Source organism: Pristiophorus japonicus, chromosome 22, assembly GCF_044704955.1.
Source record: "Pristiophorus japonicus isolate sPriJap1 chromosome 22, sPriJap1.hap1, whole genome shotgun sequence".
Lineage (NCBI taxonomy): Eukaryota > Metazoa > Chordata > Chondrichthyes > Pristiophoridae > Pristiophorus > Pristiophorus japonicus.
The window spans coordinates 62,896,799-62,918,903 of NC_091998.1; the positions used below are offsets into that span (position 1 = coordinate 62,896,799).

At 50.0% G+C, this 22,105-nt stretch overlaps 1 protein-coding gene across 2 annotated transcripts in view; it reads right to left on the bottom strand.

Moving 5' to 3' along the window:
• The window catches only part of LOC139235100 (bone morphogenetic protein 1-like), a 248,390-nt gene that overhangs the window by 37,481 nt on the left and 188,804 nt on the right, over positions 1-22,105 (bottom strand). For both annotated transcript variants that reach the window (XM_070866262.1, XM_070866261.1), the window contains 5 exons: positions 20,195-20,310; positions 17,299-17,401; positions 11,134-11,250; positions 6,365-6,510; positions 5,257-5,452 (listed from right to left, as the gene is read on the bottom strand). In XM_070866262.1, coding sequence (XP_070722363.1) covers positions 5,257-5,452; positions 6,365-6,510; positions 11,134-11,250; positions 17,299-17,401; positions 20,195-20,310 — 678 coding nt within the window. The remainder of the gene's footprint in view (positions 1-5,256; positions 5,453-6,364; positions 6,511-11,133; positions 11,251-17,298; positions 17,402-20,194; positions 20,311-22,105) is intronic.

Genomic DNA, 22,105 nt, shown 5'->3' on the forward strand with positions numbered 1-22,105 from the left:
CACAGTCCCTGTCACAGTTGGGACAGACAGTGGTTGAGGGAAGGGGTGGGTGGGACTGGTTTGCCGCACGCTCCTTCCGCTGCCTGCGCTTGGTTTCTGCATGCTCTCGGCGACGAGACTCGAGGTGCTCAGCGCCCTCCCGGATGCACTTCCTCCACTTAGGGCGGTCTTTGGCCAGGGACTCCCAGGTGTCAGTGGGGATGTTGCACTTTATCAGGGAGGCTTTGAGGGTGTCCTTGAAACGTTTCCTCTGCCCACCTTTGGCTTGTTTGCCATGAAGGAGTTCCAAGTAGAGCGCTTGCTTTGGGAGTCTCGTGTCTGGCATGTGAACTATGTGGCCCGCCCAGCGGAGCTGATCGAGTGTGGTCAGTGCTTCAATGCTGGGGATGTTGGCCTGGTCGAGGACGCTAATTGTTGGTGCGTCTGTCCTACAGCGGTATTAAAAGCGGGGAGAGATGTATAACGTGCGGCTGAGGCGATATGGCCTGTTTTACACTATCGCCCAAAGTCAAAGTGAGCCCCAGGGAGTTAGTAACCAGACTGGGGGAGGACTTCCAGGAACATCCCATTGAAATGACTAATACGCCCTCAGGGTCTCGTCACCATGACAACGGGCCAGACACCAAACAACATGATTCAGGCCTGATAGAAAGGCTGAGCCCAAAATAGGAACCTAGCTTTTCTTCTCAAGAGTTGACTGACGCTCCTGGTATTTCCAGGATTTTCCGTCCTTTTTCCGAATGGCCAGCGAAACTGGTGGGTTATCTCAGGCAGCAAAAACACTTGGGAAGTCATCACCAGTGCAGGAATTTCCCAGTTTCTCAACTATTTATGGAATGCTGTGGTGGAATCGGATTCCATTCCCACCACACTAATTCCTTGTGGGGAGATTTCAACCAGTGTAAGCTGAGGTTAGTAAAAGGGATGGATTGAAAGATTGAACCTTATTAAGGTTGAGTGTATGTCACTCAGCATCAGTGCCTCAAATGCTGACACCATCAGATTTCCCTGTTCAAATGGCGATGCTGAAGGGTTTCAGAGGCTGACTGTACACATTCCATTTCACTGCCCAGTTCCTGTTGCTCCCCATTTTCCCAAGGATTATTACTCAATGTAAAGTGAGTCGAGGCCTAAATTCTCACATCAGGATGATGAGCAGTGGGACAGCTCAAACACAGGAGGGAATCGCATTGATTGTTCCATTGTCCTCTCGCTCTCTCAATCCACGCTGTCGGACCACTATGGTGGGGTCGGGGGGAGTTATAGAATCATAGAAACATAGAAAATAGGTGCAGGAGTAGGCCATTTGGCCCTTCGAGCCTGCACCACCATTCAATATGATCATGGCTGATCATGCAACTTCAGTACCCCATTCCTGCTTTCTCTCCATACCCCTTGATCCCTTTAGCTATAAGGGCCACATCTAACTCCCTTTTGAATATATCTAACAAACTGGCCTCAACAACTTTCATGTGGTAGAGAATTCCACATGCCCACAACTCTCTGAGTGAAAAAGCTTCTCCTCATCTCGGTCCTAAATGGCTTACCCCTTACCCTTAGACTGGGACCCCTGGTTCTGGACTTCCCCAACATCTGCTCCACACAGCTCTGTGCTTTTCCACAGCTCCATCACAAAACCCCTCCTCCCCCCAGAAAACAAACAGGAACAAACCAGGGCAGGATTGCATGTCATAAGAACGTATAAAATTCTGACTGGGTTGGATAGACTGGATGTGGGGAGGATGTTTCCCTGGCTGGAAAGTCTAGAACAAGGGGCCACAGTCTCAGGATACGGGGTAGGAAATTTAGGACCGAGCTGAGGAGAAATGTTTTCACTCCGAGGGTGGTGAACCTGTGGAATTCTCTACCACAGAAGGCTGTGGAGGCCAAGTCACTGAATATATTTAAGAGGGAGGTAGATAGATTTCTAGATACAAAAGGCATCAAGGGGTATGGGGAGAAAGCGGGAATATGGTGTTGAGATAGAGGATCAGCCATGATCATATTGAATGGCGGTGCAGGCTCGAAGGGCCGAATGGCCTACTACTGCTCCTATTTTCTATGTTTCTAACTGAAGAACTATGAGCAGGAGTCGGCCATTCGGCCCTTCGAGCCTGCTCCGCCATTCAATAAGATCATGGCTGATCTTCTACCTCAACTCCACTTTCCCGCTCAATCTCCACATTCCTTGATTCCCCTAGAGTCCAATCTCAGCCTTGACTATTCTCAACGATTCAGCATCCACAGCCCTCTGTGGCAGAGAATTCCAAAGATTCACCACCCTCTGAGTGAAGACATTCCTCCTCATCTCTGTCTTAAAAGGCCGACCCATTATCCTGAGACTATGCCCTCTAGTACTAGACTCTCCAGCCAGGGGAAACAGCCTCCCAGCATCTATCCTGTCAATCCCATATCCATCCACCTGACCTGGAGAATTAGAGTGTGTGTTCTGGGCAACCAAGGATCCCGACAGGTTAAAGTGAGGAGTCACTCACCCACAGGAAAGCGTGGCTCAAAGCTGCACATCATGCAATAATTGAGATCTTATTAAGGTTTTTTATAGATTTACCATGACTTCTTGCCTTTTACATTCTATTATATCTGGAGAAGAATCTTAGGGGGGAAAATTTGCCCCTCGCCCCACTTGGGACACACAATTTGAATTAAATTAAAATTTGGCGTCCGTCGTGATGGGCAGCTAAATGTCCTGGAATTGGGATCTTTGAAGATGTAAAATGTGTGGGGCGGTACCGGAGGCGTGATTCAGCTCCGCGGACGGTAGGGGGGCAGTGCGATGCTCAGCGCGGATGTCACACCGAACCGTCACAACATCTCTCTCTCTCCTTCTTTCAAAGGGGAGGGCCACTGTATTCTCTGCAGCCGCTTTCCAGGCTCCCACTGGGTCGCCAGGGAGGGTTTCGGCCAGGCCTGTGGCCCAGCACCCAAGAGTGGGTGCTAACGGCCCTTTTGGAAAGGGGCAATTTCAGCCCCTTAGAATCCAATTTGCCTTTTGTTAACAACCTGCGGTGCTGCTTTTTAATGTCCTGCGAATCTGTCCCCAGCACTGAACCTACATCTAGTCAACCCACTCCCCCCAATCTTATCAATACCCCTTGTAACTTCCTTTGGCTAAATAATTAACTAACAATACCTCCTATTTTGACATCATCTGCAAATTTTGCTACCATTCCCTCTCTGTCTCTATCTAAATCACTGCAATACAGTGTACAGAGCTCACAACTGAATCCTGTGGGACACCACTAGCCACTTCCGACTGCTCTGAAAATCTACTCTTAACTCCTTTTCTGTTTTCTCCCTTCTCACCAATGTTTAATCTGGTTTGTTATCCTCTCCTGAATCCATAACCCCTTAATCTTACGTAGAATTACAGAGAATATACAGCACATACAGGCCATTCAGTCCAATTAGTCTGTGCTGGTGTTTTTAACTCCACACGCGTTCCTTCACGTTCCAGTTACCTCATCTCAGCCTTTCCACAGATCTTTCTATTGCCTTTTCTCACGTACTCATCTCATTTCCTTTGGGAAGTATCTAAGCGATTAGCCTCAACCACTTCCTGTGGGAGTGAGTTCCACAGTCTAACCACTCGATGAATAAAGACATTTCTCCTCATTTCCTAATGGATTTATTAATAACACTCTTTTACTCATGGTCCCGAGTTTTAGATTTTTCCACAAGTGGGAAACATTCTCTCCACATCTACACTGTCCAACTCATTCATAATTTTAAAGACCTCTATCAGGTCTCCTCTAAGTCTTCTCTTTTCTAAAGAAATAAGCCCCAACCTGCTCAGTCTTTCCCAATAGCTATAACCTCTCTGTTCTGTACCATCCTTGTAAATCTATTTTGCACTTTCTCCTGTGCTTCTCTATCCTTTTATAATACGGAGAGCAGAATGTGCACAGTACAGGTTGAACCTCCCTTGTCCAGAACTCCCTTATCCGGAACCACCCCTCGTCCAGAACCATTCCTGGCCACTGGGTGGCGCATGCGCAGAACTCCGACGTGAACAAATTGAAGTCCTTCCTCGCTGCCGACCCCCGCAATCACTGGCCTGACCCCGCGATCCACCCCCCCCCCCCCCCCCAATGATCTCTCTGCTGCACTCCCAGCCCGCCCCGATATCCCCTTGCTCAGTACCTGTACCACCCAATTTAACGTGACCACCCCTCGTCCGGAAAAATCCCTTATCCAGAACAGGCCAGGTCCCGAGGGTTCCAGGTAAGGGAGGTTCAACCGGTACTCTATGTGTGGCCTGACCAGGGTCCTATACAAGTTTAGCAAAACTTCACTACTTTTGAATTCTATACCTCCAGACATAAATGCCAGAACTTTGTTAGCATTTTAATGCTTTTAATGATTTGTTGACCTGTATTCCTTTGCTCTGCTACTCCATTCACTTTCTTATTTTCTAAGGTGTAGATGATGTTTCTGCTTTTCCTATCAAAATGCAGCACCTCAATTTATCTATGTTAAAGTGCATTTGCCACTTAACTGCCCCGTCTGAACTGTTAAGCTTTCTAAAGTTGCATTCTTTTATTATGTTGCATTCTCCCTCAGTGTTAGCTCTACCCTCCCAGTTTGGTATCATCAAATTTTGATAATTCTCTAATAATCTCCCGTGTGGGACCTTGTCAAGACCTTGCCTAAAGTCCATGTACACTCCATCCGCTGCATTTCCCCTACTGTTACTTCCTCAAAGAACCCAATGAGGTTTGTCAAGCACGATCGCACCTTTTGAAATGCGTGCAGGCTATTTCTAATACTTTCCCTTTATCTAGATATGTTCTAATTTCATGAGAGCTTCAAATTTTCCCCACTGCCGATGTTAAAACTTCAAAAAAAACATTCTCTAACACAGAAAGTAGTTGAGGCCAATTCACTAAATATATTCAAAAGGGAGTTAGATGAAGTCCTTACTACTCGGGGGATCAAGGGTTATGGCGAGAAAGCAGGAAGGGGGTACTGAAGTTTCATGTTCAGCCATGAACTCATTGAATGGCGGTGCAGGCTAGAAGGGCTGAATGGCCTGCTCCTGCACCTATTTTCTATGTTTCTATGTTTCTAACTCCGATTGGTGTTGTTTGCGCACAAATGAAAAGGAAGATAATTCTAAACAGGAACAGTTCCGGGACCCTGAGAGGCGGTGACTAGGACTTTGCACTTTCCTCCAGGAACTTTTAAAAATGACTTAATGATCAGCAAACAATCAATTAATTTGGAGAATGGTCCTACCCTTGAAGAAGTTGGCTGAGAAGCCAGCTTTGTTAATAGAGCCGTCAGATACGAACTTCATCAACAATTTATTGGAGCTCGACTTGATATCGTCAGGCTTATCGTAGCCACAATATCGACCAATCAGGGGGCTTTCGTCGGTGCTTCCATCTCGGACCTCCAGATAGTCGTACGCACAGCTATCGTGCCTCTCAATCTGCGGGAGACAAAGTGGGTCTTGGGACTTTGATTGTTACTCAAGACACAACAGTACACACAAACACACACACACACCCACACTGTGTACACACATTCTGCACACAGAAAGAAAGTCTTGCATTTACATAGCGCCTTTCACGACCACCGGATGTCCCGAAGCGCTTTACAGCCAATAAAGTACTTTTGGAGTGTAGTCACTGTTCTAATGTGGGAAACACGGCTGCCAATTTGCGCACAGCAAGCTCCCACACACAGCAATGTGATAATGACCAGATCATCTGTTTTTAGTGATGTTGATTGAGGGATAAATATCGGCCCAGAACACCGGGGATAACTCCCCTGCTCTTCTTCGAAATAGTGCATTGGGATCTTTTATGTCCACCTTAGAGGGCAGACGGGGCCTCGGTTTAACATCTCATCCGAAAGAGAGTGCAGCACCTCTGACAGTGCAGCACTCCCTCAGCGCTGCACTGGAGTGTCAGCCTAGATTTGTTTGTGCTCCAGTCCCTGGAGTGGGACTTGAACCCACAACCTTCTGACTCAGAAGCGAGGGTGCTACCAACTGGGCCACAGCTGACACTTTAAGGTGATCTAAGGAACTGGATTCCCAGCAGGAGTAGTGCCTTTGGGGAGGTGACAAGTGATCTGTTGTGGTGACGTCTGACTGCGGACAGTGGCAAGGGATTAATTGTGGTGCGTACGTTCTATAGGCCTCTGCACTCATCGTCAAGTCCTACATAGTTGAATCAGAAGACAGATTGGAAGGCAGAGAAAATGCCAGTTTCTGGGCGGATCTGTGCAATAACTGATCACTTGCCATATCTGTGCGCCTTGCCTTAATTCTGTTGATAGCATGGTATGAAACTGGAGTCCCGAGCACAATAGCCCAACCCTGAAAGCTGAATGATACCTCAAACGACTGAAAGGTTAGTCCCACATGGAAACTGTCAGAGACTCGTATCCTCCAAATGCAGACTTTAGATGGCCTGTAGTCATCGGGATAATTCGGAGACTGTATCTGCCCGAGATCCTTGTTGATGTCCCCTCCACAGATGGCTGAAGTCGAAAGAAAAAGAAAGGAGACAAACTAAGCACAGTTTGTGGTGTGGTTTCGCTCACTCAAATCGACAGTTACGCGGGCCCAGACCGTGGCTGCCCGAGGTGACCAAATAAAATACCGGGAGTGAACACCGGGCGACACAGGGTTAAACTCCATTGGGTTGGAAACGGTGCCTCTGCTAGAAGTCAGCTGGGCTTGCTGCTTTCTGATTGGTCCAAAAAAGAACTCCTGCAAACTGTGTATGGGTAACGCTGGGTGAAGATCAAACAGGACTTGGTTGTGATACCTCCATAGTAGAACAGCGCGCAAACACTGTCTCGGCTCAGGCATGGAGACTTGGATGCTACAACTGTACAGGGTGTATTGGTGAGGCCACACCTGGAGTACTGCGTAGAGTTTTGGTCTCCATATTTAAGGAAGGATATACTTGCTATGGAGGCAGTTCAGAGAAGATTCACTCGGTTGATTCCGGAGATGAGGAGGGTGACTTATGAAGATAGGTTGAGTAGGTTGGGCCTATATTCATTGGAGTTCGGAAGAATGAGAGGTATCTTATCGAAACATATAAGATAATGAAGGGGCTCGACAAGGTGGATGCAGAGAGGATATTTCCACTCATAGGGGAAACTAAAACTAGGGGACATAGTCTTAGAATAAGGGGTTGCCCATGTAAAACCCAGATGAGGAGGAATTTCTTCTCTCAGAGGGTTGTAAATCTGTGGAATTCTCTGCACCAGAGAGCTGTGGAAGCTGGGACACTGAATATATTTAAAGGTGGAGATAGACAGATTGTTGAGCGATAAGGGAATAAAGGGTTATGGGGAGCGGGCAGGGAAGTGGAGCTGAGTCCATGATCGGATCTTACTGAATGGCGGAGCAGGCTCGAGGGGCCAGGTAGCCGACTCCTGCTCCTATTTCTTATGTTCTAAAGGGGTGATCTAATTGAGGTGTTTAAGGTGATTAAAGGAGTTGATAGGGTAGATAGAGAGATGGTGGGGGAGTTTAGAACAAGGGGGCGTGACCTTAAAATTTGAGCTAGGCAGCTTGGAGGTGATGTCAGGAAGCACTTCTTCACAGAAAGGGTGGTGGATAATCTAGAACTCTCCCCCCTCAAAAAGCTGTTGATTCGGCGGGGTCAATTGAAAATGTCAAAACTGAGATTGACAGATTTATATTAGGCAAGGGTACTAAGGGTTATGGAGAAAAGATGGGTAAATGGAATTAAGATATACATCAGCCATGATCTGATTGAATGGCGGAACAAGCTTGAAGGGCTGAATGGCCGCCTCCTACTCCTATATGTCCCAGGCCAAGGAGGCCGCAGGGACTGAGCACAGGCTTCGTCACACTATCACACAGTCTGTCCTTGGACACTCCTGGCTATTCGGCAATGGAAGCAGAGCCAGCAGGGTAACGTTATGCGAATTCTCTCTCTCGGCGACTCCACCCTTCTAAACGCTCCCAGACCTTCAAAGACCCAATTAGCAGGGGAAATAAAACCGAGCACAAAGTAGTGTTTTTAAAAATACAGTTGTCCTTTACAAGGCTGAGCAATGAACAGAGGAACAGAAGAAATAATTAAAGCCTTTGGAAAATTCCAGGATGTTCCGTTGTTTCCCGGGATTTGTACCGCACAGTCACATTCCTCCCACATCTGGCATTGAGCTACTCGGCCTGCACAGGAAATAAGCGTCCTGGTGATTTGCTGCTTGTGTGTGTGGTGCTGGTTTGAGCTGGGCGACAGCAGTGAAGCTCACAAATATCGCAGGGCTGCCTGATCACCTCCCTTGCAACCCCGACCCAAGGAACCCGCTCCACATCACAAGCCCAGGCTTTTCTTCCACGTTTAAAAAATGAAAGTTTGAATCATCACTCCAATCTTCCTGTTCCTCATTATTTGATTGGCCCGCCTCATATTCTGAGGCTAGCTTGCAGGATCCAACAAGGCCGGGCTCACAAATTGAAAAGTTTTGCTGGACAGGGTTAAACGCATGGCCAACAGAGGGCATTTCTGTGGGGCTATCATTGGGTTTATTTTTCTCCAGTCATCAAGGTGTCAATGTGAGTATAGGTCCCCTGTCGAATGGGTATCTGCGAATGGGTATCTGTGATTTGAAAATGGTGGAGCACGGGAAATATATTCTCCCCACCTCCCTCTCTCTCTCTCTGCTCCCAGCCACTGCGGACCTGTGCTGAGGTACAGTTCCAGGGTGGGCACTCTCTGGTATCTTGGCCACGTGACCACTCTCGGTGCCTGGGCCCAGACAGTGGGCCTCAGTCACTGTGAACCTGCCGTGTGCTGTCTCCATCCTGGCAGTGCAATCGTTCTGGTGGTAACTGTGTGTAACAAGTCAACAATCACATGCTCCTGAACACAATGGGAGGGCACAGACAATAAACCCAACATTTAGGATGTGGAAAATGTAATTGGGGTCAACAAGCCTGCCAGATTTAAGTCTCACCCACCCACCTTACCACCCACCCACACTCCCACCCTCCCACTCATTCACCCACCCACCTTACCACCCACCCACACTCCCACCCTCCCACTCATTCACCCACCCACCTTACCACCCACCCAACCATCCACCTTACCACCCACCCACACTCCCATCCTCCCACTCACTCACCCACCCACCTTACCACCCACCCACACTCCCATCCTCCCACTCACTCACCCACCCACCTTACCACCCACCCACACTCCCACCCTCCCACTCACTCACCCACCCACCTTACCACCCACCCAACCATCCACCTTACCACCCACCCACACTCCCATCCTCCCACTCACTCACCCACCCACCTTACCACCCACCCACACTCCCACCCTCCCACTCTCTCACCCACCCACCTTACCACCCACCCAACCATCCACCTTACCACCCACCCACACTCCCACCCTCCCACTCACTCACCCACCCACCTTACCACCCACCCAACCATCCACCTTACCACCCACCCACACTCCCATCCTCCCACTCACTCACCCACCCACCTTACCACCCACCCACACTCCCATCCTCCCACTCACTCACCCACCCACCTTACCACCCACCCAACCATCCACCTTACCACCCACCCATTCACCCACCCTCCCTCCCATTCACTCACTCACTCACCCCCATCCAACTTACCACCCAATTCCCCACTCCCTCACCCACCATATCCCTCAATCCCTTCTCTCTCAATATCCTGTCTGCTCCGTCCCAGCAACGTACTCCACAACTCCTCTGCCCCTCGGATGAAAAAGCTGTAGCTGGATTAAAAAGTTCCGTATTTTCAACAGGGCTATTTCTAAGAGTCTGCATGTGACCATGAGAAGCATACTAATGGTGTGTGTTGCTCTGGTGTCTCTCAGCCCCATGACCTTTTCTCCTGTGTTTGAGTTTACAGACAGGAGTAGGCTGGGAACTTGCTTGACTGTGTAAATCCCAGTGACCTCATGAAGTTATGCTGCTCAACTAGCAGCTGCTGCAGGGTGTGCTCACAGCTCCGAGTGTCTGGAGAGAACCCCACTCCCTGCTCCGGGTATCAACGCAGTGGAACTCACCGTGTCACTGGCTGCATATCCCGCTTCTGGGATCAGCAGGAATGACACGAGCAGGAGAGGGGAGGTGGACACCGGCTGAGTCACCGATAGCTTCCGAACATTCAGATCAACATAGCTCCCCTTTAAACTGGAAAGACAGCGTCCATAGAACGTACGGCACAGAAACAGGCCATTCGGCCCAACTGGTCCATTCCAGTGTGTACGTTCGACACGAGCCTCCTCCCACACTACTTCATCATACGGAATACTTGCCTTTGTTAGCCGAGGCATAGAATACAAGAGCAGGGAGGTTATGCTTGAACTGTGTAAAACACTAGTTAGGCTGCAGCTGGAGTACCGCGTGCAGGTCTGGTCACCACGCTCCAGGAAAGATGTGATTGCACCAGAGAGGGTACAGAGGAGATTTACGAGGATGTTGCTTGGGCTGGAGAATTTTAGCTGTGAGGAAAGATTGGATAGGCTGGGTTTTTTTCTTTACAGCAGAAGAGGCTGAGCGGAGACCTTATTGAGGTGTATAAAATGATGAGGTGCTTAGATAGAGTGGATAGGAAGGACCTATTTCCCTGAGCAGAGGGGTCAACAACCAGGGGGCATAGATTTAAAGTAATTGGGGGGAGATTTAGAGGGGATTAGAGGGGAAATTTCTTCACCCAGAGGGCGGTGGGGGCCTGAAAGGGTGGTAGAGGCAGAAACCCTCACCACATTTAAAAAGTACTTGGATGTGCACCTGAAGTGCCGTAACCTGCAGGGCTACGGACCGAGAGCTGGAAAGTGGGATTAGGCTGGGTAGCTCTTGGTCGGCCGGCGTGGACACGATGGGCCGAAATGGCCTCCTTCCGTGCTGTAAATTTCTATATAGGCCGGGAAGTAAAGTAGCTAAATGGCAGCGGCCTTTAGTTTTCCTGCGGAGGTGAGGCGAGTCCCACTCCCCCTCTCAGTGCTACAAAGCCCACCGCACGTCTAGCAGAGCACCAGCCTCAAGAGGCAAGGGCTGAGACGGGGAGAGGGAACAGGATCTTTCCCTCCAGGAAGTTCCACTTTCTGAGCACATATTGAGGCCGGTTACCTTCGTACATGGCGGAGAATCCCTTGCCGACCCAGCTGCTGCTGCTGCGGAACTCAATCCATAGCCGGCTGTCCGTCGAGATGAGCGAAGGAGGGACTTTATCACCGCAAAATCTACCTGGAGAAAGACATCGGAGCAGAGACCAGGTTAACCCCGGCGCATGAACACAGGCCAGCCTGATACTGCATCGGTCCCACAACAACCGACGGTCTACGTGATACCGTACGGAGTATCTCTGAGAATTCACCACTCGTGCTAATTCAGTGCGGGGCCAAATTGCAAATAACAGATTAACGGCTCATTCATCTCATCGCTGTTTGTGGGAACGTGCTGTGTGTAAAGCTAGCTGTCACATTTGCCTACATAACAATAGTGCCTATCGTAATGTATGCACCTGCGAGTATGCTCACAGGTTTGTAGAGCTGTAACCCTAAAAAAAAAGAAAAAAAACACAACCCCCCCCCCCCCCAAAAAAACAAAAAAAGGGCACTTGAAAAATGTTTGGAGTGTCCCCCCCTTTAATCAGGGGGCACTTGATTCAATTGGTTAATTTGGTTACAACCAAAAGAGTTGGAGAGCTGTTGAGCGGGACAGTCCCATGCAGTAAGTTTTTAAGTTGGTTCACGGGCTCCCAGGCCGCCTGTAATTTCTGCGGACTAGAGGAGTCCGTGTTCCATGTCTATGTTGAATGTGTCAGGTTGCAGCCCCTCTTCTAATATCTGAAGGGGCTGCTCCTCAAATTCTGGTTGCACTTCAGTCCCACACCCCTGATCTTTGGGCACCCTGTGCGGAGGGGAGCGGGTAGGTCCGAGGGCCTCCTCGTAGGACTGCTCCTGGGCACGGCCAAGGTGGCCATCAGTCGGTCCAGGCAGCGGGCGGTCGAGCGGGTCGTTCAGCCCGACTGCCTGCCTCTCTTCCGCGCTGACATCCGAGCCAGGGTGTCCCTGGAGATGGAGCACGCGGTGTCCACCGGTACGCTCGCGGCCTTCCGCGAGAGGTGGGCGCCGGAGGGACTGGAGTGCATCATCACCCCCAGCAACCAAATTTTAATTTGAACTAAGAGTTTTATTCGGAAATGTTGTGGATTTTAGTGCCCTTACCAAAAGGGGGCACTTGATTTAAAGTTACAATTAAAATAGTTGTAGAGCTGTTGAGTTGGGAGTGGCTTAGCCAGTCACATGTTGTTCACAAGACTCAATAAAACCCCAGCCAGTTGGGTTCGGGGGATCCACGATGGGGCAGGTGGTTGTGAGCCTGGTGGATGAACCGGTAATGTGTAGTGTGATTGTTAAACCTTCGCTAATAAACCAACTAGTTCTTAATTGTAATGCGTTGCTATGGATTCTTAAGCAAAGAACCCATGAAGCAAATACATTGCAGCTATATTTCACAAAGTGACTAATTGGCTGTGAAATGCTAATTTGCGCACAGCATGATCCAACAATGAGATGAATGAACAGTCAAGCAACTTTTGGAGGAGTTGCGACTGAGGGAGGAATGCTGGCAGAACAACGAGGGAACTCCTTGCTCTTCCTATAGTGCCATGGGCTCTTTAGCATGCAGCTGAGTCATCAGCACAGGCAGATCGGGCCGTCAGTTAGTGTCTCAGGCACGTTTACAGCAGTTACTGTCGAAAGCAGAAGATCAGAAATTCAGAATCTTTGTGGCGAGACAGAGGGAAGAGAGCAAGGGAAAACACACACACACACACACACAGTAACGGAGAATTCAGCCTTCCGCTAACAAGCTCTAGAGAAAGACACAAACGAGAGAGTGTCGGCTCTGCTCAGTGAAGCTGATCTTAGTCACTGTGGCTGTCGGACTGAAGAAGTGGGAAAATGCAACATCGCACAAAGAATTCAATGCAGCCAAGGTGAGGCGCACACCAACATGTGCAGGCAGTTATACAACTCGACTCAGAGCCCTGCTGTGACAGATAATCAGACACAGACAAAATAAGCAGCCTCTTCATCACAAAATGGACAAGAAATTAATCCAGCCGGGATTTCAGAAATGACAGCAGGCCATTAATTACAGACTTCTCATTTTTACATTATGAGGTGAAAACCCAACAAATATCCCCCCGCCCCCCCCCCCCCGAGAGTGCTGACTCCCGCTGAGGTGCGGCTTTTGACCAAATTCTTCCGCCTCACGCAAGTGCCCCCTCTGTGACCTGGGGCAGTGACAGTAGACAAAGCACTGAACTGAGCCCGAACTGTTCTCGGCACCAGGGGCTCCCGACTGACCCACCCCTGCCCACCACCCCCCCTACCTCGCTCGCTAGCCGAGGAATGCCGAGGTCGGTTGCAACGGCCCAACCTGTTGAGATCTGCCGAGTCAGAACGGAGCACGGATCGCGTTTTGGGGGCTTGGGGGGCGGAATGATCGGGTACCACTCCGTACAGCCCATATACGCAGGGGGCCGAAATTCGGTTCGTTACGCCGCCCGTTAGCGGTTAGCGGCGGTAAGTCCTTACCATCAGCGGTGACCGGCTTCCTGGGCTGTCGGGGAAATTCAGTCGGGGCGGTGGGGGGTAGCGGCAAGACGTACCGCCACCCACGTGGTGACACCATCGAGCGCGCCACGCCCCCTTGCCGCCGCGAGATTCGGTGAGTACGGTGACCTTGCCGGCTGGCATCCATACCGACTGGGAAAGGGGGCAGGACATCGGGGGTCCCGGGCCGGGAGCGTCCAGGGATCAAGGTCAGTGGTTATGGTGATTAATGGGGCCAGTGGGGAAGGGTGGGTGAGGGGCAGGGAAAGTGTTGGAAACCATTTTTTCCCCTTTTAACCTCGCATGCCGGCAGCCGGCCGTGGGGAGATTCGGTCGGTCTCCTGAGACGCCGCTCCCTTGGCGCCCGAGGGTGATTGTGCAACGCCACTTTTAGCGCTGCGCTGCTCATCTTTGGCATAGTTTGAGGCGGTGCCTACCGCCGGCGTTAAAACCAGCGCTCAGCCGGTGTCACCGCCTCAAACAGCGGGACCGAACTTTGACCCCGCAAGTGTGCAACCACGGCAAAGGAACCAGAGCAGCTGAAGGACGTTATTCAAAGAGGTCTGACATGCAGCACATTTAATGCAGACAGGAGCACGGTTATAATCAGAGGTGAACACCCACTTACATCGACAGGGTCAGTTAGTAATAACAAGTGTAATATTGCGCTCCACCTAATGGGCTACTGTGGTAATGCAACTGCTTCTGTAAATACAATAAAAGCATCAGGCGACAAGGTCAGCTGACAAGTTCCTGCGGAGCCACATCACACAAGGGGACCTGAAACGTTAACTGTTCCTCTCGCCACAGATGCTGCCTGACCCGCCGAGTGTTTGCAGCATTCGCTGTTTTAACGCAGCTCACTGTCGGTTGGCGAGTCTGTGATTACGACAAACACCTTTCCTCCTGCATCCTGCAGGTTTGTGTGACCCAGGCTTGGCACCACTGGCCCACTGGGACCCTCTCCACCCCAGTGCTCTAGGCCTTGGACTCTGACCCAGTGAAGCAGCGGCCTTTACATGTCCAAGCCGGCATGATGTGCTACTTGGAGGGGAACTCGGAGGTGGTGGTAGACTTGCATTGGAGGCTGTTCAGAGGAGGTTCACTCGGTTGATTCCAGAGATGAGGGAGTTGACTTATGAGGAAAGATTGAGTAGATTGAGTCTGTACACATAGGGAGTTCAGAAGAATGAGAGGTGATCTTATCGAAACTTATAAGATAATGACATCCAATCGAGGTGCTGAGCCATACGGGCTGGAAGGGTCCGGACTCCAAACCCAGCCCCCACTGAGCTCGGAAGGGGAATACCCTGAGGCTACCCTCGGTACCGCCTGGAGCATCGTGCAGTGATTCCTGCTGGGAAACGTACACGAGCTCGTGGACATCAGGTAAGGACAGGGCCGGGTCTGACTGTTGACACACCTCCCCCCCCCCCCCCATGACTGAATAGCCCAACTGTCTAGGGCCACACATGAGGAATTGGTCATTTGGACAGGTACTTGAGGGCATCCATGGAACTGAATCTCCAGAACCTCCCAACTGATGGCCTCCACCACCTAGAAGGACAAGGGCAGCAGGCACATTGGAACATAAGAAAATAAGGAAGATAGGGGAGATTAGAACTAGGGGGCATAATCTTAGAATAAGGAGCCGTCCATTTAAAACTGAGATGAGGAGAAATTTCTTCTCTCAGAGGGTTGTAAATCTGTGGAATTCGCTGCCTCAGAGAGCTGTGGAAGCTGGGACATTGAATAAATTTAAGACAGAAATAGACAGTTTCTTAAACGATAAGGGGATAAGGGGTTATGGGGAGCAGGCGGGGAAGTGGAGCTGAGTCCATGATCGGATCAGCCATGATTGTATTAAATGGTGGAGCAGGCTCGAGGGGCCGTATGGCCTACTCCTGCTCCTATTTCTTATGTTCTTATATAGGAGCAGGAGTCGGCCATTTGACCCCTCGAGCCTGAACCACCATTCAATAAGATCATGGCTGATCTGATCATGGACTCAGATCCACTTCCCCGCCCAGTCCCCATAGCCTTTCACTCCCTTATCGCTCAAAAATCTGTCTATCTCCACCTTAAATATATTCAAAGAACCAGCATCCACAGCTCTCTGGGACAGAGAATTCCACAGATTTGCAACCTTCAGAAGAAATTTTTCCTCATCTCAGTTTTAAATGGGCGGCCCCTTATTCTATGTCCCCTAGTTTTAGTCTCTCTTATGAGTGGAAATATCCTCTCTGCATCCACCTTGTGGAGCCCCCTCATTATCTTATAAGATCACCTCTCATTCTTCTGAACTCTAACGTGTATAGGCCCAACCTACTCAACCTATAAGTCAACCCCCTCAGCTCCAGAATCAACCAAGTGAACCTTCTCTGAACTGTCTCCGTTGCAAGTATACCACAACCTCCGAATTCTCTCCCATAGAAACATAGACATAGAAACACAGAAACATAGAAAATAGGTGCAGGAGTAGGCCATTCGGCCCTTCGAGCCTGCACCGCCATTCAATGAGTTCATGGCTGAACATGCAACTTCAGTACCCCATTCCTGCTTTCTCGCCATACCCCTTGATTCCCCTAGTAGTAAGGACTTCATCTAACTCCTTTTTGAATATATTTAGTGAATTGGCCTCAACAACTTTCTGTGGTAGAGAATTCCACAGGTTCACCACTCTCTGGGTGAAGAAGTTTCTCCTCATCTCGGTCCTAAATGGCTTACCCCTTATCCTTAGACTGTGTCCCCTGGTTATGGACTTCCCCAACATTGGGAACATTCTTCCTGCATCTAACCTGTCTAAACCCGTCAGAATTTTAAACGTTTCTATGAGGTCCCCTCTCATTCTTCTGAACTCCAGTGAATACAAGCCCAGTTGATCCAGTCTTTCTTGATAGGTCAGTCCCGCCATCCCGGGAATCAGTCTGGTGAACCTTCGCTGCACTCCCTCAATAGCAAGAATGTCCTTCCTCAGGTTAGGAGACCAAAACTGTACACAATACTCCAGGTGTGGCCTCACCAAGGCACTGTACAACTGTAGCAACACCTCCCTGCCCCTGTACTCAAATCCCCTCGCTATGAAGGCCAACATGCCATTTGCTTTCTTAACCGCCTGCTGTACCTGCATGCCAACCTTCAATGACTGATGTACCATGACACCCAGGTCTCGTTGCACCTCCCCTTTTCCTAATCTGTCACCATTCAGATAATAGTCTGTCTCTCTGTTTTTACCACCAAAGTGGATAACCTCACATTTATCCACATTATACTTCATCTGCCATGCATTTGCCCACTCACCTAACCTATCCAAGTCACTCTGCAGCCTCATAGCATTCTCCTCGCAGCTCACACTGCCACCCAAGTTGCACACCAGGCCAGCTTGGACATGCAAAGGCTGCTGCTTCACTGGGTCAGAGTCCTGGAACTCTCCACCGTACAGCGCTGTGGGAATGTAATCACCACGTGGTGTATAGCTGTTTGAAAAGAAATGAAAGACACTCCCGCTGATAAGGACCAGCACCAACAGCAGGCTTACTATCTATCTGTTTATTGGACACCGCTTCACAGTGCTGTGCCAACCAGGACACATGCAGAGCCAACTGGCCTTTAAAGCTAGTTAACATCTGTGTTGTAATTTGGTGAAAGTTCAGAGTCTATGTATTCCTACCACGCAGTGGGGCTTTTTTCCAGTAGCCATCCCTCACTTCCACATAATCGTACCAGCACAGGCGGCTCCTGAACATGTCCATGGCCGTGAAGTTTAAAATAATCTAAAAAAATACAAGATACAGATGGCACTGAGATAGAAAATGAAGGGTTAAAACTTAGCGGCTTTGTGCGATTTTGTAAAACAGGCGATGGCAAATAACCAGCCCGGTTTACATCTCTCCACACTTTTACTTCCACTGTTGAATTCAATCCAAATAAAAATGCTGATTTGCCATATCCCACGTTACAGCACCGTGCACTCACCTCAATATCTTCCCGCATGGCTGGAGCCAGTGCCACAGCTCACCCAAGTGGCAATTCTTCATCTTTCCGTCTGGACAGTGAGGGGCCGAAACTGACCCCTTCCATAAGCTCCATTACCAGCCCCTAATGGGGCAGAGAGGCCTCTCCGACCGGGATCGGACGCATTGTCCGGACCGACCGTTTTCCCGCCCCGTCGGGTACGCGCCGACCCCTTACCGCCCCCGTGCAGATATACCCCGCAGGATTATCCCCGACAGCTTTCCCCAGCGGGGAGCTGTGTGTGTGGCTGGGTGGCCCCATCCGCACTTAAAGGGGAAGTCACACTGATGGCGATGCCGTCTTATTTTTTTATTGGCGGCCGACTGCCAGGTCGGTCCGACAATTATGCCCATGGGTTCAGCCGGGCTGCCAACAGGCAGCCTGGCACCCCCTCTTGGGTGCCAGGCCACTGGCCAGGCCGAAACCCTCACTGGTGGCCCAGTGTTTGCCACTGAAGTGGCTGCAGAGTTCGCACGGCCCTCCTCTTTAACTGAAGGGGAGGTACGTTGTAGCGCATCAGCACGGCGCTGATGACTTGGAGCGACGGCCGCTCCGCACTTCTGCCCCGCTAGCGACCCCACCTCCGCCCCGCTAACGACGGCCACTGCGACCCGCCCGCACTTCTGCCCCGCTAAGGACCGCAACACCGCTCCGACCAGAAAAAAAATTAAGTCCTGAATTTCGCCGGATTCTCCGCCCACTGGGGCAGTAGAACATAAACATAAGAACATAAGAATTAGGAACAGGAAAAGGCCATCTAGCCCCTCGAGCCTGCTCCGCCATTCAACAAGATCATGGCTGATCTGGCCGTGGACTCAGCTCCACTTACCCGCCCGCTCCCCGTAACCCTTAATTCCCTTATTGGTTAAAAATCTATCTATCTTTGACTTGAATACATGCAATGAGCTAGCCTCAACTGCTTCCCTGGGCAGAGAATTCCACAGATTCACAACCCTCTGGGAGAAGAAATTCCTTCTCAACTCTGTTTTAAATTGACTCCCCCGTATTTTGAGGCTGTGCCCCCTAGTTCTAGTCTCCCCGACCAGTGGAAACAACCTCTCTGCCTCTATCTTGTCTATCCCTTTCATATTTTAAATGTTTCTATAAGATCACCCCTCATCCTTCTGAACTCCGAGTAAAGACCCAGTCTACTCAATCTATCATCATAAGGTAACCCCCTCATCTCCGGAATCAGCCTAGTGAATCGTCTCTGTACTCCCTCCAAAGCCAGTATATCCTTCCTTAAGTAAGGTGACCAAAACTGCACGCAGTACTCCAGGTGCGGCCTCACCAATACCCTGTACAGTTGCAGCAGGACCTCCTTGCTTTTGTTCTCCATCCCTCTCGCAATGAAGGCCAACATTCCATTCGCCTTCCTGATTACCTGCTGCACCTGCAAACTAACTTACAAAATGGTAAGTGCATTCCGCTTGGGGCGGAGGGCAATTTTGGCGCCCGAGTCTCCAACAGCTAATTGTCCAGAATGAGCATCAGAGCGGCATCCAATCAGGTCCGCCCCCCAACATCCGCACACGTGCACATTGCAGGAGGCGGCACTGGGTTACAACCAGGACCAGGGACTTCACCTCACCCTATCCCAGCAGCAGAGACCTGAACTGTGGTACCTCACCACTCCCCGCTGAACTCAGTCAATAGCGCAGGCCGGGGCCCATGCCTGGGTGTTTCCCACCCGACCTGGCTCAGTACCATGCCAGGTAGCCATTCAGCTCAGTGACATTTCCCTCTTTTTGTTTCATTAGAGAGATTCTGGTCACCAAACGCGACTCATGTTGGGCCGTCAGACAAGAGATGTTCATGCCAGTAATAGGAACAGCTGTACTCTAAGCTGTGGTCCCGGGGCGAGAGAGAAATGTACACTCCCATTACATCAACCATTTCCTGTTCTCCCACACATTGTGAAATAACCCAGAAAGTTAGGAGGCAATATTTCCACAGATGACCGCATGGAGGGCTGGGCTGTGCCCCGTCTCAGGAGTAAACTCCAATCGTGACTCATTGTAGTGGATCGCCACAGGGGTACTGGCACTGATTGAGGAGAGGGGCTCCACTTAAATCCTGTTTATTAAACACACTGGATTCACCCCTCCCCATATATAAGGAGCCAGATGATTAGAATTCAAGTATAAGTCTGTGTGAGTGATACGTGGATAGCTTGGGGTTTGGGGATTCGTGAATGGGTTTTAGGGGTTCGTAATGGGTTTGGGTTTGTCAACGGGCTTGGGTGTTTGTGAAGGGTTCTCGGGGTTCGTCAATGGGTTTTGGGGTTCGTAAATGGACTTTGGCATTTGTGAATGGTTCTTAGATCTGTCAAAGGGTTTTGGGGTTCGAGAATGGGTTTTGGGGTGTGTGAATGGGTTTTGGGGGTTTGTGAATGGGTTTCGGGATTTGTGAGTGGGTTTTGGGGGTTCGTGAGTGGGTTTCGGGGTTTGTGAATGGGTTTGGGGGTTCGTGAGTGGGTTTCGGGGTTGCTATTGTCGGATGGTTTGGGGCTGAACTTTGATCAACAAAACTAGGGTTGAAGACACACATACCTTCTCTCCAGGGGTGACCGATACCCTCCACACACAGTGTGTAAAAGACGAATATCCATTCGGGAATCCAGGAGAAGAAAAGTTTCCCATGGAGTCTTGAAGAGTATCCCCACATGCTGTTGGAACACAATGAAAATAACTACCATCATTCCTTGGTTTGTTGTGAATCTCCTTCTTACCAACGATGACATTCCAGCCTCGAGCACAGGGTCACAGTTAGATCTGCTGTGCAAGAGTTTAACGCCAGAGTGACTGGTTGTGAATTGGCCCTTTGAGCAGTTCATGCCTTCAGCAATTCTCTCGCTGGTCTGACGTCACAAGACTTTCTATAGTCTGCAATAGCAGCTGTATAGAAGTTGTGTGTTTTATTTCCTATAGTGTCAGCCGTGGCTCAGTGGGCAGCACTCTTGCCTCTAAGTCAGAAGGTTGTGGGTTCAAGTCTCACTTAAGCACTTAAATCTAGGCTGATACTCTCAGTGCAGTGCTGAGGGAATGCTGCACTGTCTTTTGGATGAGATGTTAAATCGAGGCCTCTCTCTGAGGTAGATGTAAAAGATCCCATGGCACTATTTCGAAAAAGGACAGGGGAATTATCCCTGGTGTCCTGGCTAATATTTTTCCATCAATCCACATAAAAGAAAACAGATTATCTACTCATTATCACATTGTGGGAGCTTGCTGTGCGCAAATTAGCCACCGCATTTCCTACATTACAACAGTGACTACACTCCAAAAGTACTTCATTGGCTGTAAAGCGCTTTGAGATGTCCGGTGGTCATGAAAGGCGCTATATAAATCCAAGTCTTTCTTTGCAAGTAGAAGGGACTAACTTTATATAGGTGCACAATTTAGACTAGATTTCACAGGAAGAATTAGAGGGGATTTGAGGAGAACTTTTTTCACCCAGAGGTTGGTGGGGGTCTGGAACTCACGGCCTGAGAGGGTGATAGAGGCAGAAACTCTCACCACATTTAAAAAGCACTTGGATGTGCACTTGAAGTGCCGTAATCTACAGGTCTACGGACCAAGAGCTGGAAAGTGGGATTAGTCTGGGTAGCTCTTTGTCGGCCAGCACGGACACAATGGTCTCTTTCTGTGGCATGAATTTCTATGATTCTACAGGAGATTAGTTACAGCCAGGAGTCACTGAACTAATCAGCTAAAGCACATCACAACCAAAATACTGTGCAAGGGAACTGAAGGAATGCATTTTAGCCAGGACCAAATCAGCACCTTTCCCCAAATGTTGCACTCAACGCATTTTTGAATCCATTTCCCGTCATCAGATCCGCTCCGCCTGTTTCGTTGCTTCAGCCAGGACCAGAGAACTCCTCCACAAACACTGGGTGGGATTTTACCGCTTGTTGCCGCCTCAGTTTTCGCCCCGGACGGGCGGGAATGGTGACGGTGAGCTGTTCCTGGCGGGCGGCCATCTTTTGGCGACCTGCCGGAGTTTTCGGGCCTGGGTTTTGGGGGGGCACGCGGAGCGTTACCGCCCGGGATAGGCGAGCCGTTGTGTAACGCCCCTGGTTGCAACACCAGCTCGATTTCTGGCTGCAGCCCAATCCATAGTGCCCCGTAAAGCGCCCCCTGCCGGGACCGCCTGTGAAAGCGGGCGTTTCGAGTGGCCACAGTGAGGTAAGCAATGGCCACCTCAGGAAAGTGTGATCGCAAAAAAAATAAAATAAAAAACGATTTATGTTGTGGTGGCGTGAGTTACTCATTGGGAATGTTGTTGTGGGTTTTTTCAGGTATTTTCTATCCCTCCCCAGGTCTCTCTCAGAGCGCTTCGAGGTCAGCTTTTTAGCTGGGTATTTCCCCATGCTCAACCGGCCTAGCGCCCTGAGAGAGGTGTACAACTCCTCCCTTAGCGCCCCGCCCCACACTCAGGGCCCAGCTGCCCAATTTTCC